The sequence below is a fragment of the Notechis scutatus genome, chromosome 3 (assembly GCF_049901735.1).
Source record: "Notechis scutatus isolate UNSWTSFEM ecotype Mainland chromosome 3, rNotScu1.2, whole genome shotgun sequence".
Lineage (NCBI taxonomy): Eukaryota > Metazoa > Chordata > Lepidosauria > Squamata > Elapidae > Notechis > Notechis scutatus.
The window spans coordinates 97,434,972-97,459,446 of NC_142011.1; the positions used below are offsets into that span (position 1 = coordinate 97,434,972).

A 24,475-nucleotide genomic window follows, 5' to 3' on the forward strand; every position below is an offset into this window, starting at 1 on the left:
ACGCGGCAGGGAAGCTTGTAAATCCCGAACTGGTAGTTAACCCTTTCGTATCCCACCCCTGGTTCTGCTGTATTAAATTAAGGGTTTATCCACTGCAGCATTCAGTTTCTGACTAGGAGTAGTCAGACTTCTCTTAAGAAATTCATACAGTATAAAGGTTTCTAGTTTTCAGAATCAGATCAAGGCTGAATTAGAATATCTCTTTCTAGATACAATAATTAATTGAACTATGCTATCACCTCATCTTCCAATACTGATTCCTATGTGTGTATTACAGCTTGTATTATATGAAACAGGACTTTGCACTTGAGTAGTTTTGCATAGGGTCTTAGGAGTTATAGCTGCCACTTCTTTCTCAAAAACAATGAGATTAAATGACTCATGTGTATGTACAGTTTACCCTATTCATTCTGATCACAAGCTGCAGAAGTAGAAGTGATTCTTAGATGAATCTGCTTTTCCAATGAAGTAACACACTACTTCACATGATAAGCTCCAATAGCACTCTGAAAAATAACATCTTTAAACTATGGTCTTCTGGATTTCTATCCACATGAGTGACAGTTTTTCAAATTACAGTTGTATAAAATGTTAAAACCATCACGTTGTAGTTGTTTCTACATTTGTATAAACTTTACTATGTAAAACAACTATTTTTATTGTACTCCAACATTTAAAGATAAGAACAATTTTAGTTCTTCATAGTGCTAAATGAAAGTGCTGGAAAATTCAATATTAAATTTGATTTCTGAAGCCCCTTTTTATTTTGAAGACATGTTGCATCCCTGTTTAGTACACCTACCTAGTTTTGTAGTGATTTTCTTTCAAAAATACTATTACTGTGTATTCTCGTAACAGAAAAACCTTCCTGAAAAGCTGAAAACTTTTATTCTTGCCGTAACTACAATAAAATTGAAATCACAGTCTCATTGTACCAGAAATAAATATGAAAAGAATTCAAAGTATCCTAAGAATCATTAGGAGAAACTTTAAAAAGTTCACATTCCATTAGGAAATGTTACATGATAAACCAGTTAGAGAATGATCTAAAGCAAAACTAAAGAAGGATATATAGAATATTTTACTTTAGTCAAATGCTCAGCATAAAAAAAAAAAAACATGGTTCTGGATTCAACACCCCCAGATTATTTCATTCCCCCAAATTCCAGGTCAAAATAATTAGGCTAATTCTGTCTGTGCACTGGTATGCAGCATTCAGCAACTATATTATAAAACACAAACACACAGAAATAACACTTCCTTGCTTTCTTGTGCTCCTTTTTTGATCAAGTAAAACACGTTCTTTGGTTATTATTTTTTTTAAATGGAAATGCTGAGCAGTCATTATTGTAACGGGTGAGAATCTACATTTTCCCAGCTATTGAGATATTACACTGAGCAGGATCCTGCCTTATAATCAGATTTTCAACCCGAGAAGGAAAGTTCCTGCTGCATCTCCTTTTTATACCAGTGCTAAGTCTGGAAAAAAACAAGTTGATAATGATTGGGTATACAGTAAAATGTGCTCCTTCTATGGAATCAAGTCTGGTTCTCATGTAGTAAAAATAATATAGTAATATCAATGGTAAAAACCACATTTAACTACTGGGATTAGGAGAATAGATTTTGCCAATTCTGATTTTTAAAAATCCCAGTTGCCCCAAATATAATATAGTTCTGTATACAGCATTTCAAATATACTTCAATATGCTGGTCATAAGACAACACAATTTTAAAGGAAATATTTGCATGGAAAATGTTGCATTTCAAATGTATTCATAATGACTCTTTTTACAGTTTTGGTAAATTATTATAAGAAAAGAAAAGGTTTTTTTCCCTCCCTTTTTTCAAAGACAGAAAGAATATACAATACATATACAGGTTGACAATCTGATTAAGCTAAAGCAATCTTCACTTAGCTCAGTTCCTAGAGTTCTTTAGACTAGAATACCAATCAAAACAAAAAGTTTTTCACAAATGAAACAATAAATCAAAGAACCAAAAACTATGCTTAGAAGCGAAGTTTAGAACATCCATCTCTATTTCTATATATACATACACACATAAGTTTATAACTTTCCATGAAAATCAACCTATATTCTATTGAACAAAAAAGTAATTGTAAAAAGTTTGCTAATTTAACAAAATGGGAAAGAAATGGCTGCTATCAAAATATACAATTTGAATTGCAGGCTAAAAGGCGTATGTTATTAAAAAATAGTTTTAAGCAAAATCCCTTGCTTGTTATAGAGAAGAACTGTTGGCCTTTCATTGTAACGTGGTGATCCAACAATGTTTTATAAAAGGTTGAATTATGACTTCTTCTTTATCTGTAATAATGTTCTTCACAAATGCTGACAGGATTTTTTTTCCTTTCTGGATCACAATAGTTTTCAAAATGAAATGGCAGTCTAGAATTCAGAATCTCAAGTGGGATTTATGCTTCACCATATACCTGCAACATAAAGGGGAGAGAACCCATATTACCAGAGCTGCTACCTACATAAATTTGCAAATTGAGGCATGAATTCTTAAAAGGTAAAAATGATATATACAATTCAAAATACAACAATTCAATTAAAAAGGTAAAACCAAGGAAGTATATCCATTTGTGAGAGGGAAGAAGAATTATAATTACATTTAGGTATCATCCATCCTGAAAACCAGTTTGGCATAGTGGCTAAGGTCAGTTTGGCTAGAAGCCAAAAGAGTATAAGTTCTAATATAACTTCCATTCTTAGATATAGAACCAGTTGGGTGACCTAGTACCAGTCACTTTCTCTAAGAAAACAAGGAAACCGCTTCTGAAAAACCTTGCCCAGAAAATTGCAGGGACTCATCCAAGCAGTCTCTCAGACACAATTGAAGAGAAGAAAAAAGAATCATTCTACTTGCTTCTTAGCATATTGTTTAGAAATGTTTTGTTGAACTTTCTACAACAGAAGACTTTTATTTCCAAACAAATTTATTATTAATTTCCATTTAACTGCATAACTTCTATTATTTTTACTGGTGGTTTGAAAATGATAAAGAGGGCAGATAAGATGAACTGGAGTAGTAGTTTAATAGATCTATTTATTTAATAATATTTGTATAGTTCTTCATCCAAAAATCTCAAAGCGACTATTAAACTAGAGGTCAACTGTAATTCTTCAATCAAAAATCTCAAAGTGGTTAATAAACTAAAGATCAACCACAATTACCGAGCACAAAAACAATGTTTCCATTTTTCACTTAAATGAAATTACACATGGGTCTCTAGTTAGGGACATCAAAAAACAGTATTCTAAAATAGAAAATTCAACTTACACCTTTCTGAAACCAATCTTAATGGCTAAACAAATTCATTAAAGAAGAGATACTGATAGGCTGGGACTCTGTGGACTAAAATTATTTTTGGAAAAGGACGGGGAGCTAGTATTGTTTTCCAAAACTAGTGAAACTTAGATAACATAGACTGCTAAGTGTAAGTGTATATTTATTTTTACTATGAAATTTTGTATATTAAGGGAAAAAAAACCTAGCAGAGTTTTGTATATAGAGTATTTTTAAAAATAGTAACTCAATGTAATGCATGTGAAACTAACCCGATAAAGCATACAGCATTCTAAAGCAGTCCTTATGCTATACTAGTTTATTTATGAAATGTATACACATATAGTGAATAAATTCATAATAGGTATTGCAAATAACATAAAAACAAGAACAAGAACATTTAAAGTGGAGTATTAGAAGTTATAAAATATTCAAAAATATTGACATTTATTTCTTTATTACATTGGTACGACACCCATCTCGCTCTGCAAAATGACTCTGGGAGGTTAATATACTGTATTATATAAAATATATAATAATTTATATAATTTAAATTTATATCAGATTCCAAAATCCAATATGTCATTTTTATTTTATAAATGTATAAAGTCACCTGACTCCATTATGAATCTGGGTTGCAATAAAACACAGTTTTTGTACAATATATAGTTTATAAAGATTTTTTTATCTGTACAGTGATTCCTGATCTTTAGATAACAATACAGTTGTATCTTTCCCTTTCAGATGGATATTTACCTGTCCAATGTTTCCCAGAATCGCAGGAACACTGGTCTGTCCAAGTGCCGTTTATGATAACTGAGTTCTAAAAGTGTTACATCCCATTTCTGGACATTTGGATCTAGACGAACCTCATCATACTTAAGATGAAAGGCTTTAACTATATAAAATGAGAGAGAAGGCAGAAAAATGACCCAATAATTTCCCAAACCCAAATACATTTTGAAGAATTATGACAGAGAAAATAGAACCTAGGGGAAAGAATATTGTCTAAGCTACTGCTATGGGAGACTGTTCTGATGTCATTTGAGAATGCAACAAGATTTGAATAGAAGTTCCATTTATGTAACAAGGAAATTTCTGGCTATCTCAATGTCTGTGAGGGTGGAAGCATTCTCACTTCCATTTCACTTGAATCTAGATGTTCATTACAGCCCACAGAGGAATAGCTTTTCACACAAATGAATTGTTCCAAAGGCCAGCATTATACAAAGAGTGCCACAGGGGAATAAGACTGGAGATATGCAACATACCTTAAACTTACTGGTCAAGCCATTCATTTCTGACAAGAAATTAATTAAATTTGTCTCTACAGATTAAAAATAAAACAAAAGGGGTTTTCCGGTTTGTCGGCTTCGCGAGCGGTAGGGATTCGCGAAGCTGCGCGATCCCTGCCGCGCTAGCCGTTTTGGGGCTCCGACCCGGACGGGTGCGGAGCAAGGCTGCCCTGCAGGGGTAGCTGAAGGTAAGGGGATCCGGAGGAAGGGTTTGGGGTGTTGCAGACCCCTCCTGGCGGCAGAACCCCCTGTTACCAGGACGGTGCAGCGGCGGTCCGTAATGGCCGCCACAAAGAAGTTGACAGCCGGGCAAGTATGTGCAGGAGGAAGAAGAGAAAGTTATTGAAAGTAAAAGTTCTTCTTGGTCGACCCAGGGCTTTGAGATTTATCTAATTTAATTCCTGGAAAAGATGGTTTCTGATGATTTCTTCCACAAGAGAAAAAAAGCGGCTATTTTGAGGTGCTGAAGGGAAAGTTTACTCTCCTCCCGACGGAATTAAGCCGGAAGGGAGAGGATAAAGAAAATATATTAATTTGGATCTTGTTGGAGGAGATGCCTTGAAGACTTGAGGGCAGAAATACAATCTTAATAAGGCTTTAAAATATAGACTTGGATTCTTTTTTTTATTTGTTTGATACCACCCTGGAAGAGGAAGGGGGAATTTTGGCTTGCTTGGATTTATTGAGGATTGTGGATTTTGGGATTGTTTTGCCTTTCTCTCGGAATATTTGGTTGGTGTAAGAAGAAAGAGGAATAAAGAAAAGAAAAGATTTATTTATAATGGCTTTCCTTTTTGAAGACCTGAGGGATGAATATGAGCAAACAAAAGCAGCCTGCAAAGATGGCATGGAAAAAGCTTTTCTATTTCTAGAAATGGCGCTGGTCAATTACCAACAGACAATGGAACAGATGGAAACGGAAGAAGAACAACAAGGAAGAGACGAAGACGCCATCTTCATTGAATCCCAAAACTTATCTAAGGAAGAAGGAAGGAAGAGAGCAAGGAAAATGAAGGACTTAAGATCTAAAAAACATTTGAGAAAGAGAAAAATATGATGCAAAGTAAATATAATGATAACAAACAAGAGAAAAAGGGAACACAACAGAGAAGGGATCCTAGCAAGGTAGAGGTTAGAAGAAGAAGGGGGTAGGAAGATTTGGTGGGGAAGAAAGAAAGGGGAAAGGCGGAGAAAAGCCTCAAAGCTTTAAAATTGGATGGGAGAAGAGGGATTTTTTTAGAGACAAAGGATGAAATATAATTTTCTGTAAGAAAGATTCTGCTAAGGTACAGAAGATGGTATTGTAACATTTATATTTGAAATAGTAAATTAGAATGGTTTAAGATTTAATAAGAAATTAAAATGTTGAAGTTTTTAATAATGATTGATTTTAAAATGTAATAAAATATCGAAGGAAAGGAGGATACAATGTATTTAAACATTTTTGGTGGATAGAATGTACCAAGCAGAACCAAATTGGGTATTTGTTATGCTGAATGTTAATTTTACTAACTTAGGGGAGGATAGAAAGGCATCATACTCTGATTAGTGATTTCAGGAGAAATTTTTTTTTTATTATAAGAAGAGATAGAGGGATAATTGAATGGGCAAAAGATACAAATTTAATGATTTAATTAAGATGGATTAAATAAGATAGAAATGTGAAGAGTGATATGTGCTATTATTTTAGCCCATGCAAAGAGAGGTAACTGGGGCCAAGGTACTTTACTAAAAGATTTTTTTATGTTTGTTTGTGTTTGTTTGTGTTTTATGAGAATATTGGGGAAATTATTGTAGAAAGACAGGGAAAGATTCAATATGTAATGATTTGTTTGTTGTTGAAACTTTTAATAAAACTTGTTTTAAAAAAAAAAAAAAAAATAAAACAAAAGGCCCTTCCAAGGATTTCAACTCTTTTGTGAAATAGTCCCAACTCCAATTCCTACATCTGGGTTTTTAGAATTCTCTGTTTGCTTCTTAAAGGATTATTAGTGGGGCTTATTTTTATTTCATCTTTTCATAAAGCAGTATTCCTTTGTTTTTGGACTGTCTTTTATCATGGCATTTGTTACAGACAGTTGAGATTCTTACCTAAAGTAGAAGTTACCTAACATCACTTGCCCAATTGGGGACAACATTTTAGTTAATCAAATTCTGAACTGTTTTATTAACTGAATAATATTAACCGAATAATTAACTGATGAATCAAACATAATCAGAGGTTGTGTGCCTGTGCTGCTTCCAAACATATTCCTTCCTCTATACCCTTTAGATTTATGTTAAAAGTCAAAATATTATTAAATATTAAATCCTATAGAAAACCACCCCCAAAAAGCATCATGTAATTTCTTCATTTTCATTAATTATCAATTACATGATCAATTCCTATGTTTCCCTTGGTAGTTTAGCAACTAAGAGCAGGAGGAACAAGGATGAAGTCTACCCTCAGCTATGCAAATTTATTAACTGACTTTGAGCTCTCAGCTCAACATGTGTCATAGGATTGTTTTGATGAAAGTTTGGGGATACATACTATGAATGCAACCTTGAGCATCCGGCAGGATAAAAATCTAAGGAAAAAAACCTAACACTAATATACATCAACAGTATATAGACTCTTAATTTACATGGCTACATTTCACATTCTTATATAACCAATGAAGAACTGATGGTACAGAAAGCAGCAATGTCGATCAGGAAACATATGAATAATATTTGAATACTATGGTTATAATCCAAAGGTGGAGGAAAAAATAGCCAAAGATTGCCAGCTTCCTCCTTCCAATAATGGGAATGTTCTGAGTAGTATTGCGCTTAGAAAGCTCCCACAACTGATATTCAAACACTGGTTCCAATCCACATTTGTAAGATGGATCCTACCCACATGGAAAAATGTATTAAATGGCAAGACTCACTACAGTGTATTATTACCTGTGAATTGGATATTCAAATCATCAAGATAAAATATTTGATTATATATAGTGTACGTGTGTAGACATACACACACACACACATACACACCTAGGAGCATAACATCTGGTAGCAAATATAGGAAAAGTGGTATATCAACGTTATATATTAAGAATATTCTTAGCATTTTTTAAAAAGAAGTTTAATCTCATATTCTAGACACCAATTTTCCTTTAGAAAGGAAGTACATTAAATATACTTAAAGTATATTACCTATATCTAAACTAAGAAAGTATGCACCTAACAAATAAATCTATGAATATCGAACTGATATTCTCAGTAGGGAGTTTTGTGAATAAGAATCTGTCCACAAAAAGTGATCTTCAAGTTCAACAGGCTTGCATTAACATGTGATTGTGACTAGACCTTTAAAATGGCATTCAAATAAAACATTTATGTTGGTTAAAATGCCAAAATATAAAAGTTTCCACTCCAAATATTAACTTCCTCATAAACATCTGTGAACTAATGAGATAAAATAAATTATTTTTATAGGAGCACACAATGCAGTCCACAAATAGAAGGATTAAAGATCAAAATTTGCAGACCTATGGCCTAGGACAGGGGTGGGCAAACTACGGCCCGCGGGCCACATCCGGCCTGTTGGTCTTTTTAATCCGGCCCGCCGAAGATTGGTACAGAATTAAGGTTTGATGTGAATGATTGAATGATTGCATTCATTTGATTTTGACTTGTAATGACAGGAATTTCGACACCAGGTGGTGGTCCGTCTGTCAAATTTTAAAAGTCAATGAGGCCCCCGAGCCAAAAAGTTTGCCCACCCCTGGCCTAGGATAAGATTTTGGCAAGCATAAAAGCTGATGTGAGATACTGCAGATGAAATCTAATGAAAGAGTTGTACAATACATTTAGACTTCTTGCATCTCTCTGTAATCCTTGTGAAGTTAAAAGTCTTTAAGAGCATATTTTCATAGTTAAGAATTTATAATTTATGTTTAAATCATGTTTCCTGGGGTAAATAGAAGATTTTACAGAGAACTAAGAAAGTTGTTGGGATTCACGATGCCCTTTGATACTGTAATTGAGTTTAAAATGACCCTGAAGAATAAAGCAGAAGGCAGGTCACAAGGTAGAGACTGGCATTTTGTGAACAAATATGAACAAAATCTATTCTAATTAATAACAATGTCAACTGTTGGGTTAAAAAACGTAGATTAGTTATTGACAGAAAACCTGAATACAGCCTCAAGGTTAGATTTGATGATTTCTTCATCACTGATATAGAGTTGGGGTTCTTCATGATTGCACATGCACCTTTTCTATCTACTGTATAATTCTTTGGCCATCTACTGTTGGGGGGGTCTTCTGTTTGTCTCTTTTAGGTATTTCAATGAAGAAATTTTGTTTCAGATCTCCATTGCTTTGGTTCATCTTTCAGGGAATTGCTTTTTTCAATGATTGCTGCTTCTTCTTTTTCTTATTTTTTAAAGATGTCAGTCTACAATAAATTTTGTAATTTAATATAGGTAAACATGCTTTAAAACCCTGTTAGTCTTCATATTAGAAAGAAGTTGTTTACCTTTGCTAACATTTGATTTCATTTTTAAAGGTTAAGAGCTACACATTTCTAGCAGCAAGAACTGGTTTGGAGATAATATTTACATTATTATTATTTCAACCTTCTCTGTCTTCCTGTTTTCTAAGGATGACTACTTGCTTTATGGTAACACAATGGGAAGACGCCACAGAGATTAATTACATCTTGGTTCTTTTTCAGTTCTTAGCCTGACTTCTCAATTCTCAATCTGACTGGTTCTATTGCATTCAATAGCTAGGTTAAAATTTAGGGTCAGCCATAGACGCTTCCCATATGGCTCCTGGCCAGTTAGTCTCTCTGAGCCCAATTTACCTCACAGTATTTTTTTTAAAGGAGTGTTATGTATATTTCCTTGTACTCATAGAAGAAAAATATAATATAAACACAATAAATAAATTAATAGAAGCTGGACAGCAAGCTGGGTTTGCTAACTAACTGAATATTTAATGAGACCACAACAGCTTTGATAGTGCCACCAGACTTTAAGATCAAGACATAATAAAGATAATTTATGAATGAATACAATGCATAAAATACATCTAAGTAAAACCTCACTTTTTGCAAAAATATCAACAGGTGATCCATCAGGTAGTAACCATGGCCAGCCCTTGAATTGCCAGGCAGGACCTTGGACAAACACAGCCACAACACGATCCCTAAAATATACATATAAAAAGAGACAGAAGCACTCAGATTTCAGTCACAAAAAGTTCAATAATGGATTAAGAGCTCTCAATTAGTTGAGAATGACCACAGTGACCACAGGGGTGCTGTGGTGGTTATATATGTTAGGACTGATTGCAAATTACCTTTCTGCACCATCGTAACTTTGAACAAATTATGCATGTAAGGAGGTAGCAGATGGCTCTGTATCAAAAGTAAAATATTCAGGATAATGACTAAAAATACATTATTTATAACTATATTGATTTTAGATTTGGTTGAGAAAAGCAACACCAATTGCAACAAAACACTCTCTCTTACCAATCTTGAGGCATGAGTTTAAGAGGCTGATCAACTACACGATATGGCACTGTAACACTGACTGTAGTTCCACCAGGCTGCATTTGGTCTTTCCTTCTTTGTATTAAAGTTTCATTCTCTCGCTGACAGCCTTGCTTTTTCTTTTCATCAGATGGTACAAACCTTAAAAGTAGAGGTGGTGAAAGAATTAATACTGTAGACTGGTACTGACTTTATATAGTCAAAGTAAAAATAAGCGAGTACCTACTATGGAAACAATTCAGAAGGTGTATTGTACTGGACTATAAAAATGACTTTCTGATTTCTTTTTTAAATATCCCTTGATCAGTATTGAACAAATCAAGTAACATCATTTCAATTATCTACAAGTAGATATGTTAAGTCTCCTGGAGCATAAACAATGAAGAAACTAAACAGGTAGTCTTCAATTTGTGACCATTCGTTTAGCAACTATTCAAAGTTACAACAGTACTCAAAAAAACTGGCTTACAACTGGTCCTCGCACTTACAGCCATAGCAGTATCTCCATGGTTCCATGATCATAATTTGGATTCTTGGCAATGGGTATGTATTTATGATGGTTGCAGGGTCCCAAGATCATGTGATTGCCATTTGCAGCCTTCCTAGCCAGCTTCTGACAAGCCAGATTTGCACAACACTAGGATGATTTACCTAACAATTGCAGAGATTCACTTAACAATTGTGGCACAAAAGTTTATAAAACCAGGTGCAATTCACTTAATAAACACCTTGCTTAGCAATGGAAATTCCCAATTGTGCTTGTTAAATTGAGGACTACCTTTATTGTAGACTAACGTTATCAGGCTAAATCTGGATGCTACATGTACATCTATCACGCAAATTTTAAACCCGAATTGTTTCTATTAGGTATAATATCAGAAAAACTTGATAAGAAATTTTTCGCACTATAAGATGCGGTCCCCCCAAAAAAGTGGGTGGAAATGTCTGTGTGCCATATAAAGCAAATGTTGCCAAAGCCTCACCCATCCACTGGCCCCCATCCTTCAGCCTCTGCCTCCCAGAAATTTGCTTCCTTGCAGCAAACAGCCTGGTCAGCTTCAACATAGCCTGCTTTAGCACGAGCAGCTGATTGGTGATTTCCATGCATCCTATTTTCGGCCTCCGTGTGTCCCATTTTCAGCCCATTCCAAGTGATGACGATTGCTGCCACAGATTGCCACTGCCTGGAATTAGCCAAAAAAGGGGTATGCGGAGGCCGAAAACAGGATATGCAGAGGCCAAAAACGGGGCACACGGAGGCAGCAATAGGAAGCAGTGACAATCCCTGCAGCCCGGAACAGCTGATTGGCTGATCCACTTGCCAATCTGCTGCTCGTGCTAAATCAGTCTGTTCTGAAGCTGACCAGGCTGTTTGCTGCAAAGAGGCAAATTGTTGGGAGGCAGAGGCAGATTTTTTTTTTTTGTTCTCTTCCCCAAAAGCTAGGTCCATCTTATAGTCTGGAGCATGTTATAGTGCAAAAAATACGGTATGTATTTAATATCAACAGCAGCGACGATTATTTTCACACAATATTGGAAAAATGAAGATATACCACGAGATGAAGAAATAGTCAAAAAGATACTAGATTGTGCAGAAATGGATTGACATTGAAAATTAAACAGAAAGAGGATGCAGAATATTATCAAACATGGAATTTATTTTACCAATGGTTGGAAAAAAAGGGGTGGAGACTAAGAATATAATTTTGTATTGTTAAGAAAAAGACATACCCAGACAACACAATGTTTATTACTAAGAAATGTTTTTATTTATTTTATTTATTTTGATTTGTCAATCACTTACAAGATAATAGGTATAAACATATACATAGTTATGAATACATGAAATGGGTACATATAAGAAAAATAAAAAACAATAGGACAGGGACGGTAGGCACGTTGGTGCGCTTATGTACGCCCCCTACAGACCTCTTAGGAAAGGGGTGAGGTCAATAGTAGAAAGTCTAAGGTTAAAGTTTTTGGGGTTTGGGGAAGAAACCACAGAGTCAGGTAGAGTATTCCAGACATTGACCACTCTGTTGCTGAAGTCATATTTCCTGCAATCAAGTTTGGTGCGATTAACCTTGAGTTTGTATCTATTGTGTGCTCTTGTGTTGTTATGGCTGAAGCTGATGTATTCATTGACAGGTAGGACATTGCAATGTATGATTTTATATACCATACTTAGATCAGACCGAAGACGGCGTAATTCAAGGTTTTCTAGGTCTAGAATTTCAAGTCTGGTGGCATAAGGTATTCTACAATGAGTAGAGGAGTGGAGAACTCTTCTTGTGAAATATTTCTGGACTTTCTCAATTGTGCTAATATCAGATATGTAATGTGGGTTCCAGACTGATAAGCTGTATTCGAGTATTGGTCTGGCAAATGTTTTGTATGCTCTAGTTAGTAGTGTGATATTACCAGAGAAAAAGCTATGTAGGATTAGGTTAACAACTCTTAATGCCTTTTTTTGCTATATAGTTACAGTGGGCTCTAGCACTTAGATCATTAGAGATGAGTATTCCAAGGTCCTTTACAGAGCTTGGATCATCAACAAGGTCTTGACTATTCAGCTTGTATTTTATTTTCTGATTTTTTTTTGCCAATATGTAAGACAGAGCATTTATTTGTTGAAATCTGAAGTTGCCATTTGTTTGACCATTCTGATACATAGTCAAGATCTTTTTGAAGGGTAGCAGTATTTTCTGTGGTATTGAACAGCTTTACAACATCAGCGAAGAGAACGCAGTTGCTCTTAATATGATCACAGAGGTCATTTATGTAGAGTATGAAGAGAGTTGGTCCTAGAACACTGCCTTGGGGGACACCACTATTGACAGGTACAGAATTTGATAGGACGCTCCCAATTTTGACCATTTGTTGTCTGTTTGCCAGGAATGCTTCTATCCAGTTATGCAGTTGTCCAGAGATACCATAAGATTTTAGTTTTAGGAGTAGTTTGTCGTGTACCACTGAATCAAAGGCTTTACAGAAGTCTATGTAGATTGCGTCTATTGTTTTGCCCTGATCGAGTTGTGTAGTCCATATGTACTTGCAGTGTAAGAGTTGCAGATTACAGGATAGTTTTTTTCTGAAACCAAATTGTTTATTAGAGTAGGTTGTTTGTCTCTAAGTGGAGGATAATGGTTAATAATTGATTCCAGGTGACGCAGTATAAGGAGATTGGTCTGTAATTTTCAACTAGGCTGGGGTCTCCCTTTTTGAAGATGGGGATGACCGTGGCTTGTGACCATAGATTAGGCAAGGAACTGGTCCTGAAAGATTTTTCAAAGATTATGCTTAGAGGTTCTGCAATGGCAGTGGATAGCTTTTTTAAGAAGTAGGCACATAATCCACCCAGTCCAATAGATAGAAATGGTTTTAGATTGCATAGTGCTTTTTCAACATTGTCTTCTGTAAAATTGATATGTATTAGATCATTGTAGTTGTCTATGGTTTGGCTAGGAAATACTGGGCATGATCCATTGCTGTTTACAAATACTGAGCCAAAGAATGTGTTAAAGAAGTTGGCTTTAATGGTGTCGTCACTGCAGTCTTTACCATTAGGTCCTATCAGGGGTGGGATGGACCTTGAGTCTTTTAGTTTGTTGTTTACAAAATTGTAAAAAGTGTGGGTGGAATTGATGCATAGGTTTTCCTCTTGTTTAATGTGATAATTGGTGCATTCAGTCTTTATCTGGTGGCATAAATTTTTGTTATCGGCTTTTGAAGTTGGCAACGTGACCAGATTTGTTTTTCCTCCAGAGTGATCTCTTTTTGGATTGAAGTTTCCTTATTGTTATGAGTAATCTTTTTTTTTGGGGGGGGGGGGGAGTTGTTATTGGTACATATAGTTTGATGACTCTTTCGACTTCAAGTAAAAATATGTTGTAATGGTCTTCAACAGTATTGCATCCAGTGAATAGAGATTGCCAATCAAGGGATGAGAGATCGTGGTCTATAAGATCATAGTTGCCTTTTTTGAAGTTATAATTGGGGATTATGTCATTGTGATGATTTTTGTGTGGGCGTATGTGATAAAAAATCAATAAAATAAAAATAATAATAAAAAAGACTTGGTTTAATAAATCTTATGTCATGAAGTCTTTTAAGATGGCACACGACACTGTTTCGACTAAGGGAAAGGAAAGTTAGGCAGCCCAGCAATGATCACTGTTTTAGGGTGCTAATATTAAGTTCAGTTTAGCAGCAGATTCTGCTAAATGTCTCCCAAAGTAAAATCAATTTCTAACAAATAAGTATTAATTTATTTTAAAATATTCAACTTTAATATCATCCATGGTGGCCAGAATATTACTAATGGGTTGACGTATAGTAATTTTTTTCCTAATTTGGACATTTAATTGTTCATGAAATTTGTTTAAAGTTGGACTAGAAGAAAATATCAACACTATTGTAACAAGACACAGACCTATTACCTAAGAATATGGATTATGGAGTTTGAAAGAATATGATTCTACTAAGATGTTTATTAATATAAATATTAATTATATGTGTGCTATGGTGAAAAAGACAATCCTCTACTGCCAAACCTTTAAATATATATTTATAAGTGCAACAATGCTAATGATTAAACACTATATTTAAACAATGAAATTTATTGCATTTGTTTGCTTTTGAGAATAGCTTCTCCTTAGAGACAGTCAATACTAATGTAATCATAACTAAATGCCCTGTAAATTTCCATCAGTTTAACTAAAGAAATTGAATTTATCAGTATAAGCTAATGTTTGTGGTCTGCTGATGTTTCCAAACAAATATAAAGTTAAAATAAGAAAACCACACACTCTAGACTGCCAAGCCTTTTCAATATGAAATAAATAAAATAGTTTTTGATAGACTAGTATAATGCAAATAAAATCATGCTACTGAAATAGGAAAAAAAAAAACCTAAAATGTTGAAATATCATTTTAATATATATTTATATTTAGGGAGAAAACATGCCATCATATGAGAAGAAACCTCTTATCTGTTTTTAAGTCTTCCTTTTTTTCTAATCACCTTCAAGATATCTTAGTATTTCCAGGGCAATGCAACTGAAATTCTTCTGTGTGCAAATAATGGAGAGATAGCAACTGAGAGTTCAGCAAGTGGTTTCATATTTTATTAATTTTGCTTTTGTAATTTATTTATATTGAAAAAAGTTTTCAGCACCAATCTCTTCTATTTCTGGTTGTTTGCTGGGTATGTAACACAAATGATTGTGAAGATCAATTTATCAAGCATAAAACAACCAAATGTGAATTTATTTAGACAGGGAATGTCAACGACCAAGTAACCCTGTTTTAACTTTACACATTTCTCTATTTCCCATGTAAATTTTCTCAAACTTTATCTTTACAATAATCAAAATTATGCCTACTGACTGTAATTATTTTTTAAACAATTATTTCAATTCAAGTTTATATCCTAAAACTACGCATAATTACAAGGTGCTCCTTCCTATAAAATCAAGAATCCTACCTATAAAATCAGGAATTTATTTTGTTTTATTAGCAAATTTATACAGCTTAACATATAATTCAATAAAATATTACTACTACTTTTCCTCATATCCTTCAATCCCATCTTAAACCCCATTATTTCAAACTTTTGCTATCAGTTTTTAGTGTGAGAATCAGAGAAGTTGGCAAACCCTTTTAAAGAGAAAGTCATCCATTCTAATTCAATTTGACAGTGAGAAACTGCTTCCAACAAGCAAAGTTCATGGGGAAAACTGGATTTGCTTTATGACTGACTTAATGATTCACTTATCAACCATGGCAAAAAGGGTGTGACACACTTACCGACTACCTTGATTAGCAATAGAAATTCTGGTCCCAAATGTGGTCATAAATTGAGGACTATTTGTAGAATATATTGCTATTCAACAATAATACTAGAATTCCACAAGGGATGCTATCAACGGAAAGGAGGAAAGATGTGTTTTGGAAGGGAATTAAGACTTGAAGCGAAACTTTAAACCACTTTTGATTTTTTTAAGCACAGATAGGAGATGGGTACTGTAACATTTGTGCTGTGATGAACTATAATAATTTCTTTTTAGACAAGATACCAAAAGTGTATGGAGATATATGGAGATAATTAGGCTTTCAATATAATAAAAGCTATTTGCATATACATGTCTTTTCAATATTTATATCAAATTAATCATTAACTAATTGCTCCACAGATTTAATGAAGAACCCATTTATTTCTCCATAAAAGACAGCACCATTTTCCTTCTGAACTGCATGCAGTTTAGGCAGACATAGCAAGCAGTTTTTTAAATAACTGATTGAAGAAATATGATGGTTTCATTTGATAAATGACACTACTTTGTATTCTTTTTGATCAAATTTTAGTATGTTTTAACCTATACCAGAATTTTAACCATAAGAGTGAACACATTTATTTGTGTGCATGTCTAAGGCCTCAGAAAATATATGCCTCAAGAAACCTTGATAGTACACTCCAAAAATATTCAGTGTCTCTAATAAAGTTTATGGATCAGCTAAAATAGATTTACACTAGATCTTTTTTTAATATGGAGTAGCAGCTCACAAGCTCTTTTAAATCTTTGTAAAAGATTGCTGGTGAGTCTGGAAAAGCAGTAGAAGAAATACTGAACATAAACAAACAAGAGATAAGAAAGGAGTTCGTTGGTGAATGGGAATTAATTATAAAAAGCCCAGCAAGAAACAATTCAAATCATTTAAAAAGACTCATCCTTCACCAGCTTACTAATAATTGAAGGCTCAAAATTCTGTTTTCAACATTCTAACTTCATTCTATACTTCATTCCCCCCTCCAACACTTTATTGGGTTTTTCCATTTATACATAATACCATTACTAATTGAACAATACCGTGACAATATATATACATTTATACATCCTATCCAATCGTTCAATACATACTACTTCCATACCCTCATAACTATTATATACATCATTTACATTTTCTATTCTTATGTCAATTGTCAATCCAGATATACCATGTTTCCCATATTGCATTGTATTCCATGTCAGCTTTCTGTTTTAGTTCCATAGTTAATTTGTCCATTTCCATGCACTTGAAGATTTTTTTAATTATTAAACCTTTGGCGCTTTTCTTCCAGTACGGTGCGTAGGAAATTCTAGCTGCTGTTATTACATGTAACATACGATATTTTATCTTCCTGTTCTAGTTTTTTTTAATTATTCCTAAGAGAAATAGTTCCGGGACGAAATCAATTTTATTTTCAATTATCTCCTCTAACCACATCACTTTCCAATATTTCTTCACTTCAGGGCATGACCACCAAGAATGAAAGAAGGTACTTTGTTGATGTCCACACTTCCAGCAATTTGGTTTTAGATTTGGGTAGATCTTAGCCAATCGTGAAGGCGCCATATACCAACAATAGAACATTTTGTATTGGTTTTCCTTGTAAGCCGCCAATTTTGTTACTTTATAATTCGTACTGCAAATCTTTTCCCACTGTTCTAAATCAATAGTATGTCCAAAATTTCTACCCCATGCAATCATTGATCCTTCTACAATCTCCTCTGCTCCATCCCATTCTAATAAGTGTTTATATATTTTAGATAATAATTTTATTTTTGTAATTCATTGTCTATTCCAAATTCCTCACTGTCTTTTTTATATCTTGTTTGTATTTGCATGTAAGTCCACCAGTCCAATTTTATCCCCTGTCCTTCCAATTCCTGCCTACTCTTTAGATTCCCTTGTTTGTTAAAATTTCCCTGTACCTGGCCATTTTCTTAACCTCCATTATGTTAGGGTGGACTACCGCTTCCAAGGGGGATATCCAGTTTGGAATTTTCAGATAATATTTATTTATTATTTGTCTCTATGATTGTATCAACACGTCTCTTATTCTATGTCTATAAAAGTATAGATACGGTTTGTTTTCTTTATCCCACAGGAAGGCATGCCACCCTCTTTGTAAGTCATGCCCCTCTATCATTAATATTCTTTTATTTCTTAGATTGATCCAATCTCATATCCATACAAGTATTGCTGCCTTATGGTATAATTCCCAATCTGGGAGCCCAAGGCCACCTCTTCTCTTGCTATTCTGTAAATCCTTTAACTTTACTCACGGTTTCTTACTTGCCCAAACAAATTTAGTAATTGTTCTGTTTCTCTAAAAAAATTCCTATCTAATTTTATTGAGGTTGTTTGAAATAAGTATAAAAGCTTTGGCAAAACATTCATTTCAATAGTTGCTATTCGGCCTAATAACGATAATTGTAAAGTCCCCCATTTTTCCAAATCTTTTTTAATTTGATTAAGTAATTTCATATAATTGTCTTCTTTTATTGAGGGACATTTTGCTGTTAAGCATATTCCTAGGTATTTAATTTGTTTTTGTAATTTGTAGTCCCATTACACTTTCTTCTTAACTCCTTCTTCTTTTTAGGTATTATATTTTTCACTAACATTTTAGTTTTATCCCTATTAATTCTGAGTCCTGAGACCTCTCCATATTTCTCTAATTCCTTTATCAGAATTGGACCTGATTCTAATGACTCAATTAAAAAAACAAAAAGAAATCATCCACGAATGCTTGTAATTTATACTCCTCTCTTTTTAAATTTTTGTTCCTTGTATTCCTGAGTTTTTCCTAATTTTTATTAATAATGTCTCTAGTGTCAAAATAAAGAGCAGAGGTGACAATGGGCATCCCTGGCAAACTCCTTTTGTTATTCTAAATGTCTTGGTTGTATCTCCGTTTATTATTACATTAGCCTTTTGGGAAGAATAAACTGTTTCTACTAATTTTTCAAATCTATCTCCAAATTTCATTTCCCTAATGTGACGTATCATGAATTCCCAATTTAAATTATTGAATGCTTTTTGGGCATCCAGAAAAACAAGAGCCACTTGTTTTCCTGGGTACATTTCATAGTATTGTAATATGTTCATTACTATTCTGATATTATCTCTTATTTGCCTATACAGCAACAATTTTGATCATTATGTATAATTTCATTTAAAATCTTCATTGTTCCTGCCATGATACTCATAAAAATTTTGTAGTTGGCATTCAAAAGTGAAATTGGTCTAAAATTTTTGATTTGATTAACATTGGTACCTTCTTTCAAAATCAAGGTAATATATCATCCCCTCCATGATTCAGCTATTTTTGCATTTAACAAAGCCTTGTTGCGTACCTCCAGTAGTACTGGTTCCAATGATTCCCCTAATTTTTGATATAATTCTCCTGGTAAACCATCTGTCCCCGGGGTTTTATTTGTCTTTTGTTTTTGGATCACTTCCTTCAATTCTATTAATTTAATTTCTCTATTTAATATATTCCTTGTTTCTTCCTCAATTATTGACATACTATCTTTTTTAAAATGCTGATTTTCTCTGTTGCTATTAATTTTTGACTATAAAGATCTTCAAAGTACTTTAGAGCAATCCTTTCTTCTTCATTATTTTGTAATATTCCTAATTCTTCTTGAAGCTGGTATATTATTCTTTTTTCTTTTTTCAATTTATAGGCCAGCCATCTCCCTGGCTTATTTGCATTTTCAAAATAATTTTGCTTCATAAATTTAAGATCTCTTGCAATGTCTTCCTGTTGTAATAGATTTAATTTGTGTTGGCCAAATTCAATTCTTTAATTTGATCGCTCCCCGGATGTTTTTGCATTTATTTTTCTAGTCTCCTATTTCTAATTGTAATGTGTTTTATTGCCCCCATTTCTCCTTGTTCCTTTTTGCCATGTAGGATATTGTTACCCCCCTGGTGTATGCTTTCATCGTATCCCATAGGGTTTGTAATGATGTATGTTGTTTTTTGTTTATATTGAAAAATAGTGTCAATTCATTTGAGATTTTTTGAATATATTCTTCTTCTAATAGTATACAGGGATTCAGTGTCCATCTTTTTCTTTTCTTTTTCTGGCCTTTCCAACTTACTTTAATGGGGTTATGGTCAGCCCAGATGTTTGGGGGAATTTCAATTTTCTCTATTTCTTTACCTAAATCTATATTTGTCCATACCATGTCAATCCTTGATTTATATGGGTTCAAGTAAAATGTAAATTTTTGTTCTGAGATATTTAATGTTCTCCATACGTCAATTAGATTCAATTCCTCCGTCATCAAAGAGTGTCTGTGGTAGTATATTCCTTTTTTTAATTTCTTATTATCGCAAATGTAGTCTTTTATAGTCTCTACTATTCCATTATAGTCTCCAACTATATATATATATCTTTTTGACCTATCTCAACAATTTTTTCAAGGAGTTTTTGTAGAATTCTTTTTGGTTTTTATCAGGTGCGTAAATATTTACTAGTAGCATCTGTTTTTGTCCTATCTTTATTTCTAATATTAATATTCCTCCTTTGATGTCTGCATAAATTTGCTTTGCTTCTATTTCTTCCCTAATGTATATACCCCCCCCCCTTTTCTCCCCCGCCAGTACAGTGTGAAGTTTCCTCAGTTTATTGAATTCTAATTCTTTTTATCTTGGTTCTTTATATCCTCTTGGAGTCTGTACTTCATTCCTAATCCTGACAGTAAACCCCCTGATAGAAGTTTTTATAATTCTTGTTTCCTTGTTGATGTCCTACTGTGAAGATCCAATAATTATCCAATCAAACATTTAATGCTTTTAATGAATCACTGTCATTTCTTCCTTTAATCCTTCTTTGGCAGATATACACAATAGGTACGTGTATATATAGGAATGAAATGGAAAAAAGCAACAGAGACTAGGAAGTGATGTTGGATCCACAACAAAACAGAATGTGGAGTTAACTAAATGAATGAAAATTACTTGAACAGATTATCAATCATGATTATACTGCACACCAGCTTCTCTTACAACAGAGTAAGATTCCTCAATATCTCAAACCTTTAATGGCAAAATATGGTACTTATAGGATGGTAGAGGAACAGTTTTAATAGTAGATAATCAATACAGCTTCATGAGGTGTCAAAAATGAAGTAGAAAAAAGATCAGTGGTAAATTCTACTTGATCTTTGCTTACTTTCCAACAACCAACATGTGCTATACATATTGAAAAACATCATAAAAGCAAAATATGATGTATTACTTTACTGTTTCTAAAGGAAGAGGTACAATATCAAACTAATCATGGAGGCAATGGTCCAACTCCCTCTATATTGAGGCAAAATAATAATGAGAGGGAGTGATTTACAGTAGAAAAGCTGCAAAGACAAGTATTTCAACACTTTTCCACTGCTGATTTTCCTTAACAATTCATTCTGCCCTGTCCCATACTCTCCTGCAACTAAAATTCAAACCCATATTTGTTACCAAGGTATTAGGCAAATACCCAGATAAAAGAAAAATATATAATGGAGTATATTTAAGTTTCCTGTAGAACTTTCATATCCTACAATTTTAAGATTGAATGTTTTAAAGGTCTTTTTTTTACTGATAAACCAACAATTCTGCTGCTCATCTTTTAAATCAATAGAATAAAGCACAAATAGAAAAAAATGATGTGGTACAGAAAATACAGTAGTAATTATAAAATGACACCGGATAGTACTTCATTACCATTTATTTTATGCAGACCGCTAGACTACACTATTTGAGAACAATTATCTAAATGATGGTGCCTGGATATATCTATTCTTCTCTTAAAATTAAATTTAGAAATGTGTTTTAAAAACCTGGAAATCTTGACAGAGAAATGCCCCAAAACTGGAAAAAAATACCAATCTCAAGTTTTGAGTGATTTTTTTTGAGGGGGGGAGATAGGACCAGAGAACACCTTCACTATTCTGATTATATGTGACTTCTGAAGCACAGATAAGGAATAACAGATGCAGGATACGTCTGTACTGAGGAAAGGTTATTTAGTTTGATTATAATTCCTATTTTTACAAAGTCAGAATTTCCCCATACCAGCTAATTAGAGCTTCAAGCCATTACAATTTAGGCAAGGTCACTGGTCACTGTTGCAATTGAAAAGGTAAAAGGATAGTTGTCTTTTTTCTTTTAATTAATATGTTGGCATTCAGTATGGGAGATTTATCTATAAAGTGGCATTGTAACAATAAATATGGACTGTTACACCACATTGTCAACATTAAATTAATATCTTGCTTGTCCTCCAAAACTCAAGGCAGTGAACTTGTACACCTCCTTCAATTTTACATTCACAATTCCATAGGTCAGCCAATATAATGTTTTGGCACATCACATTATAATTTAGATCTGAAAATTATAGTGCATCAGTACAGGACATATGCAGTACTTATTGGTGTTGTTGGATTTATCATTAGTTTACTGAGATGATTTAGGCTGAAAACATTTGCATAATGCCGGTAAAGCAGGTAAGAATGAAGACCTGACTATATTCAATACTGGAGTGCTACATATTTGGTTTTTAGAGTCTTATGAATGTCCATCACGTACACTACTTCAATGCTGGACTTGCATGGTTTATTAATAATGGTTAAATATGCATAGCATGTTCTTTGAAAAAATAAGGAAAAATCAGTTCAAATCTAATGGCTCCCATGCTTAATAAGGGGAACTATCTGCTATACATAGAAAAGCTAATGCAGCCAGGAAACAAAGTAAACTGAATGTCCAAGAACAAAACACCCTAGAGCAGGGGTCACCAAGGTCACCTTTTGGACCTCAGAGTGCACCAAGCTCACAATTTTATATCCCAGGGACCACTAATCGATTCTGTGGGCATAGCCTAATTTGTGGGTGTGGCTTGGTGGTCATGTGACTGGCTGGGCATGGCTTGTATGTAAATATTATAAATATTTACATAAATATTGAATTTTGTATATAAAAAGAGCAACTTTTACCCAAAATCAGGCAAAGCAGGCAGGCAGATTGAGTCGCTCACAGAATCATTCAGTAATCTATCTATCTGCCATTGGCTAGCTCAGTCTCTCAAATTTGCTTATCATGAGTCTGCATTGAATAATAAAACCTTCAATCCTAAGGGAGGTTCAGCTGTGCTTAAAAGGAGAACCGAAGGTCTAAAGACTAGCTAGAAAGCAAGAAATCCAACCATTTCATGCTTCCTAGCTAATCTAAATCTCCTGGCACAGCAGAACAAATGATGGTTGGAAAAAGGAAAAATAGAAATTTAGCAGGCAAGTTTGCCGGGTAAGGAGTGAGTGGGCGGAAAAGGTTCCCACGGGCCATGTGGGCTGCGCAGCCTTGTGTTTCTGCACAGCCTGGATTAATTGCTTTTGGGGGGGTGAGATTTCTCTGTGGCCCACCAAAATTTTCTCACGGCCCACCAGTGGGCTGTGGCCCACCGGTTGGAGACCGCTGCCCAAGAGAACAATTGTCTTCAAAAATAAACCCTTATTTTTGTTCAATTTTGAGTGCATTTCTTCATTTGTTTTGTTGATATGCACTTTTCATATACAATAAAAACAGTTGTTATAAAATGGCATCTACTTCATTTGCATGTATGTATTGATTATTTGTCTCTCATGAGTGACTGTGGGTGGCTTACAATAAAATAAAAACAATACAACAGATAATATAGATTGGGAGAAAAAAATAGCAGCCAAACTTCATAAATATCAAGAAAGTCAAAGGATGAATTCTATTACACTCCTGGGGCCACAGGCTTGGACCAGATTTCCAGGGCCTTGCAAAATACTAGAACAGTGGAGGCTGACTTAATCTCAGGTGAAATGATGTTTATAGGGTGGGTACCATGACAGAAAAGGTCCTGGTGCAGGGCATCACCAGCTGAAGTTCCTTAGATGATAGTACCCACCAGCTAAGGAACCCCTCCTGACAGACTGGAGGGAATGGTTATAAACAAGGAGAGACAGTCCTGTAAGTAGCCCAGTGCCAAGCCAGGAAAACCTTTATCAGCACGTTGATTTCTACCAAGAAGCACACTGGAAGCCAATGAAGCTTATGGTGCAGTGTACCGCATATGCTGAAAAACTGACACCATTTATTGCTCACACGTCTGCACCAGCTGAAGGTTCTGAATGTCCTTAAGGGAAACCCCATGTACAATATGTTGCAATAATCTAAATGGGAGATTACAAGGGCATGAGTGGACCACAAATAAGGCCTCCAATTTAGGAATGCTGCAAGTGATACACAACCCAAAACTATACAAAGGACATCCTAGTCAAGACTGCCAACGTGCTTTGTTGATACTTGAAAAGAGACTTTTACCCTGCATATCTTTTAGTTACTTACTTGAGATCCTGCAAAAGGTCTTTTGCATTAAGCATAGTAATTAATGAAGTGGTAGCTGCTGGAATAATGATAATTGGTGTTCGAGATCCTATAGGAAGATACATATTTTTAAAGCAAATAAAAGGCAATTTTCATCATC

General features: G+C 34.2%; 1 protein-coding gene across 1 annotated transcript in view; it reads right to left on the bottom strand.

Annotated features, from left to right (window-relative positions):
* Positions 1–869: 869 nt before the first annotated feature.
* Positions 870–24,475, bottom strand: part of CDC73 (cell division cycle 73) — a 112,135-nt gene continuing 88,529 nt past the window's right edge. The window contains exons 13-17 of the mRNA XM_026669297.2: positions 24,337–24,424; positions 10,123–10,284; positions 9,694–9,794; positions 4,072–4,213; positions 870–2,455 (exon numbers count right to left, since the gene is read on the bottom strand). Coding sequence (XP_026525082.1) covers positions 2,419–2,455; positions 4,072–4,213; positions 9,694–9,794; positions 10,123–10,284; positions 24,337–24,424 — 530 coding nt within the window. The 3' untranslated portion in view covers positions 870–2,418. The remainder of the gene's footprint in view (positions 2,456–4,071; positions 4,214–9,693; positions 9,795–10,122; positions 10,285–24,336; positions 24,425–24,475) is intronic.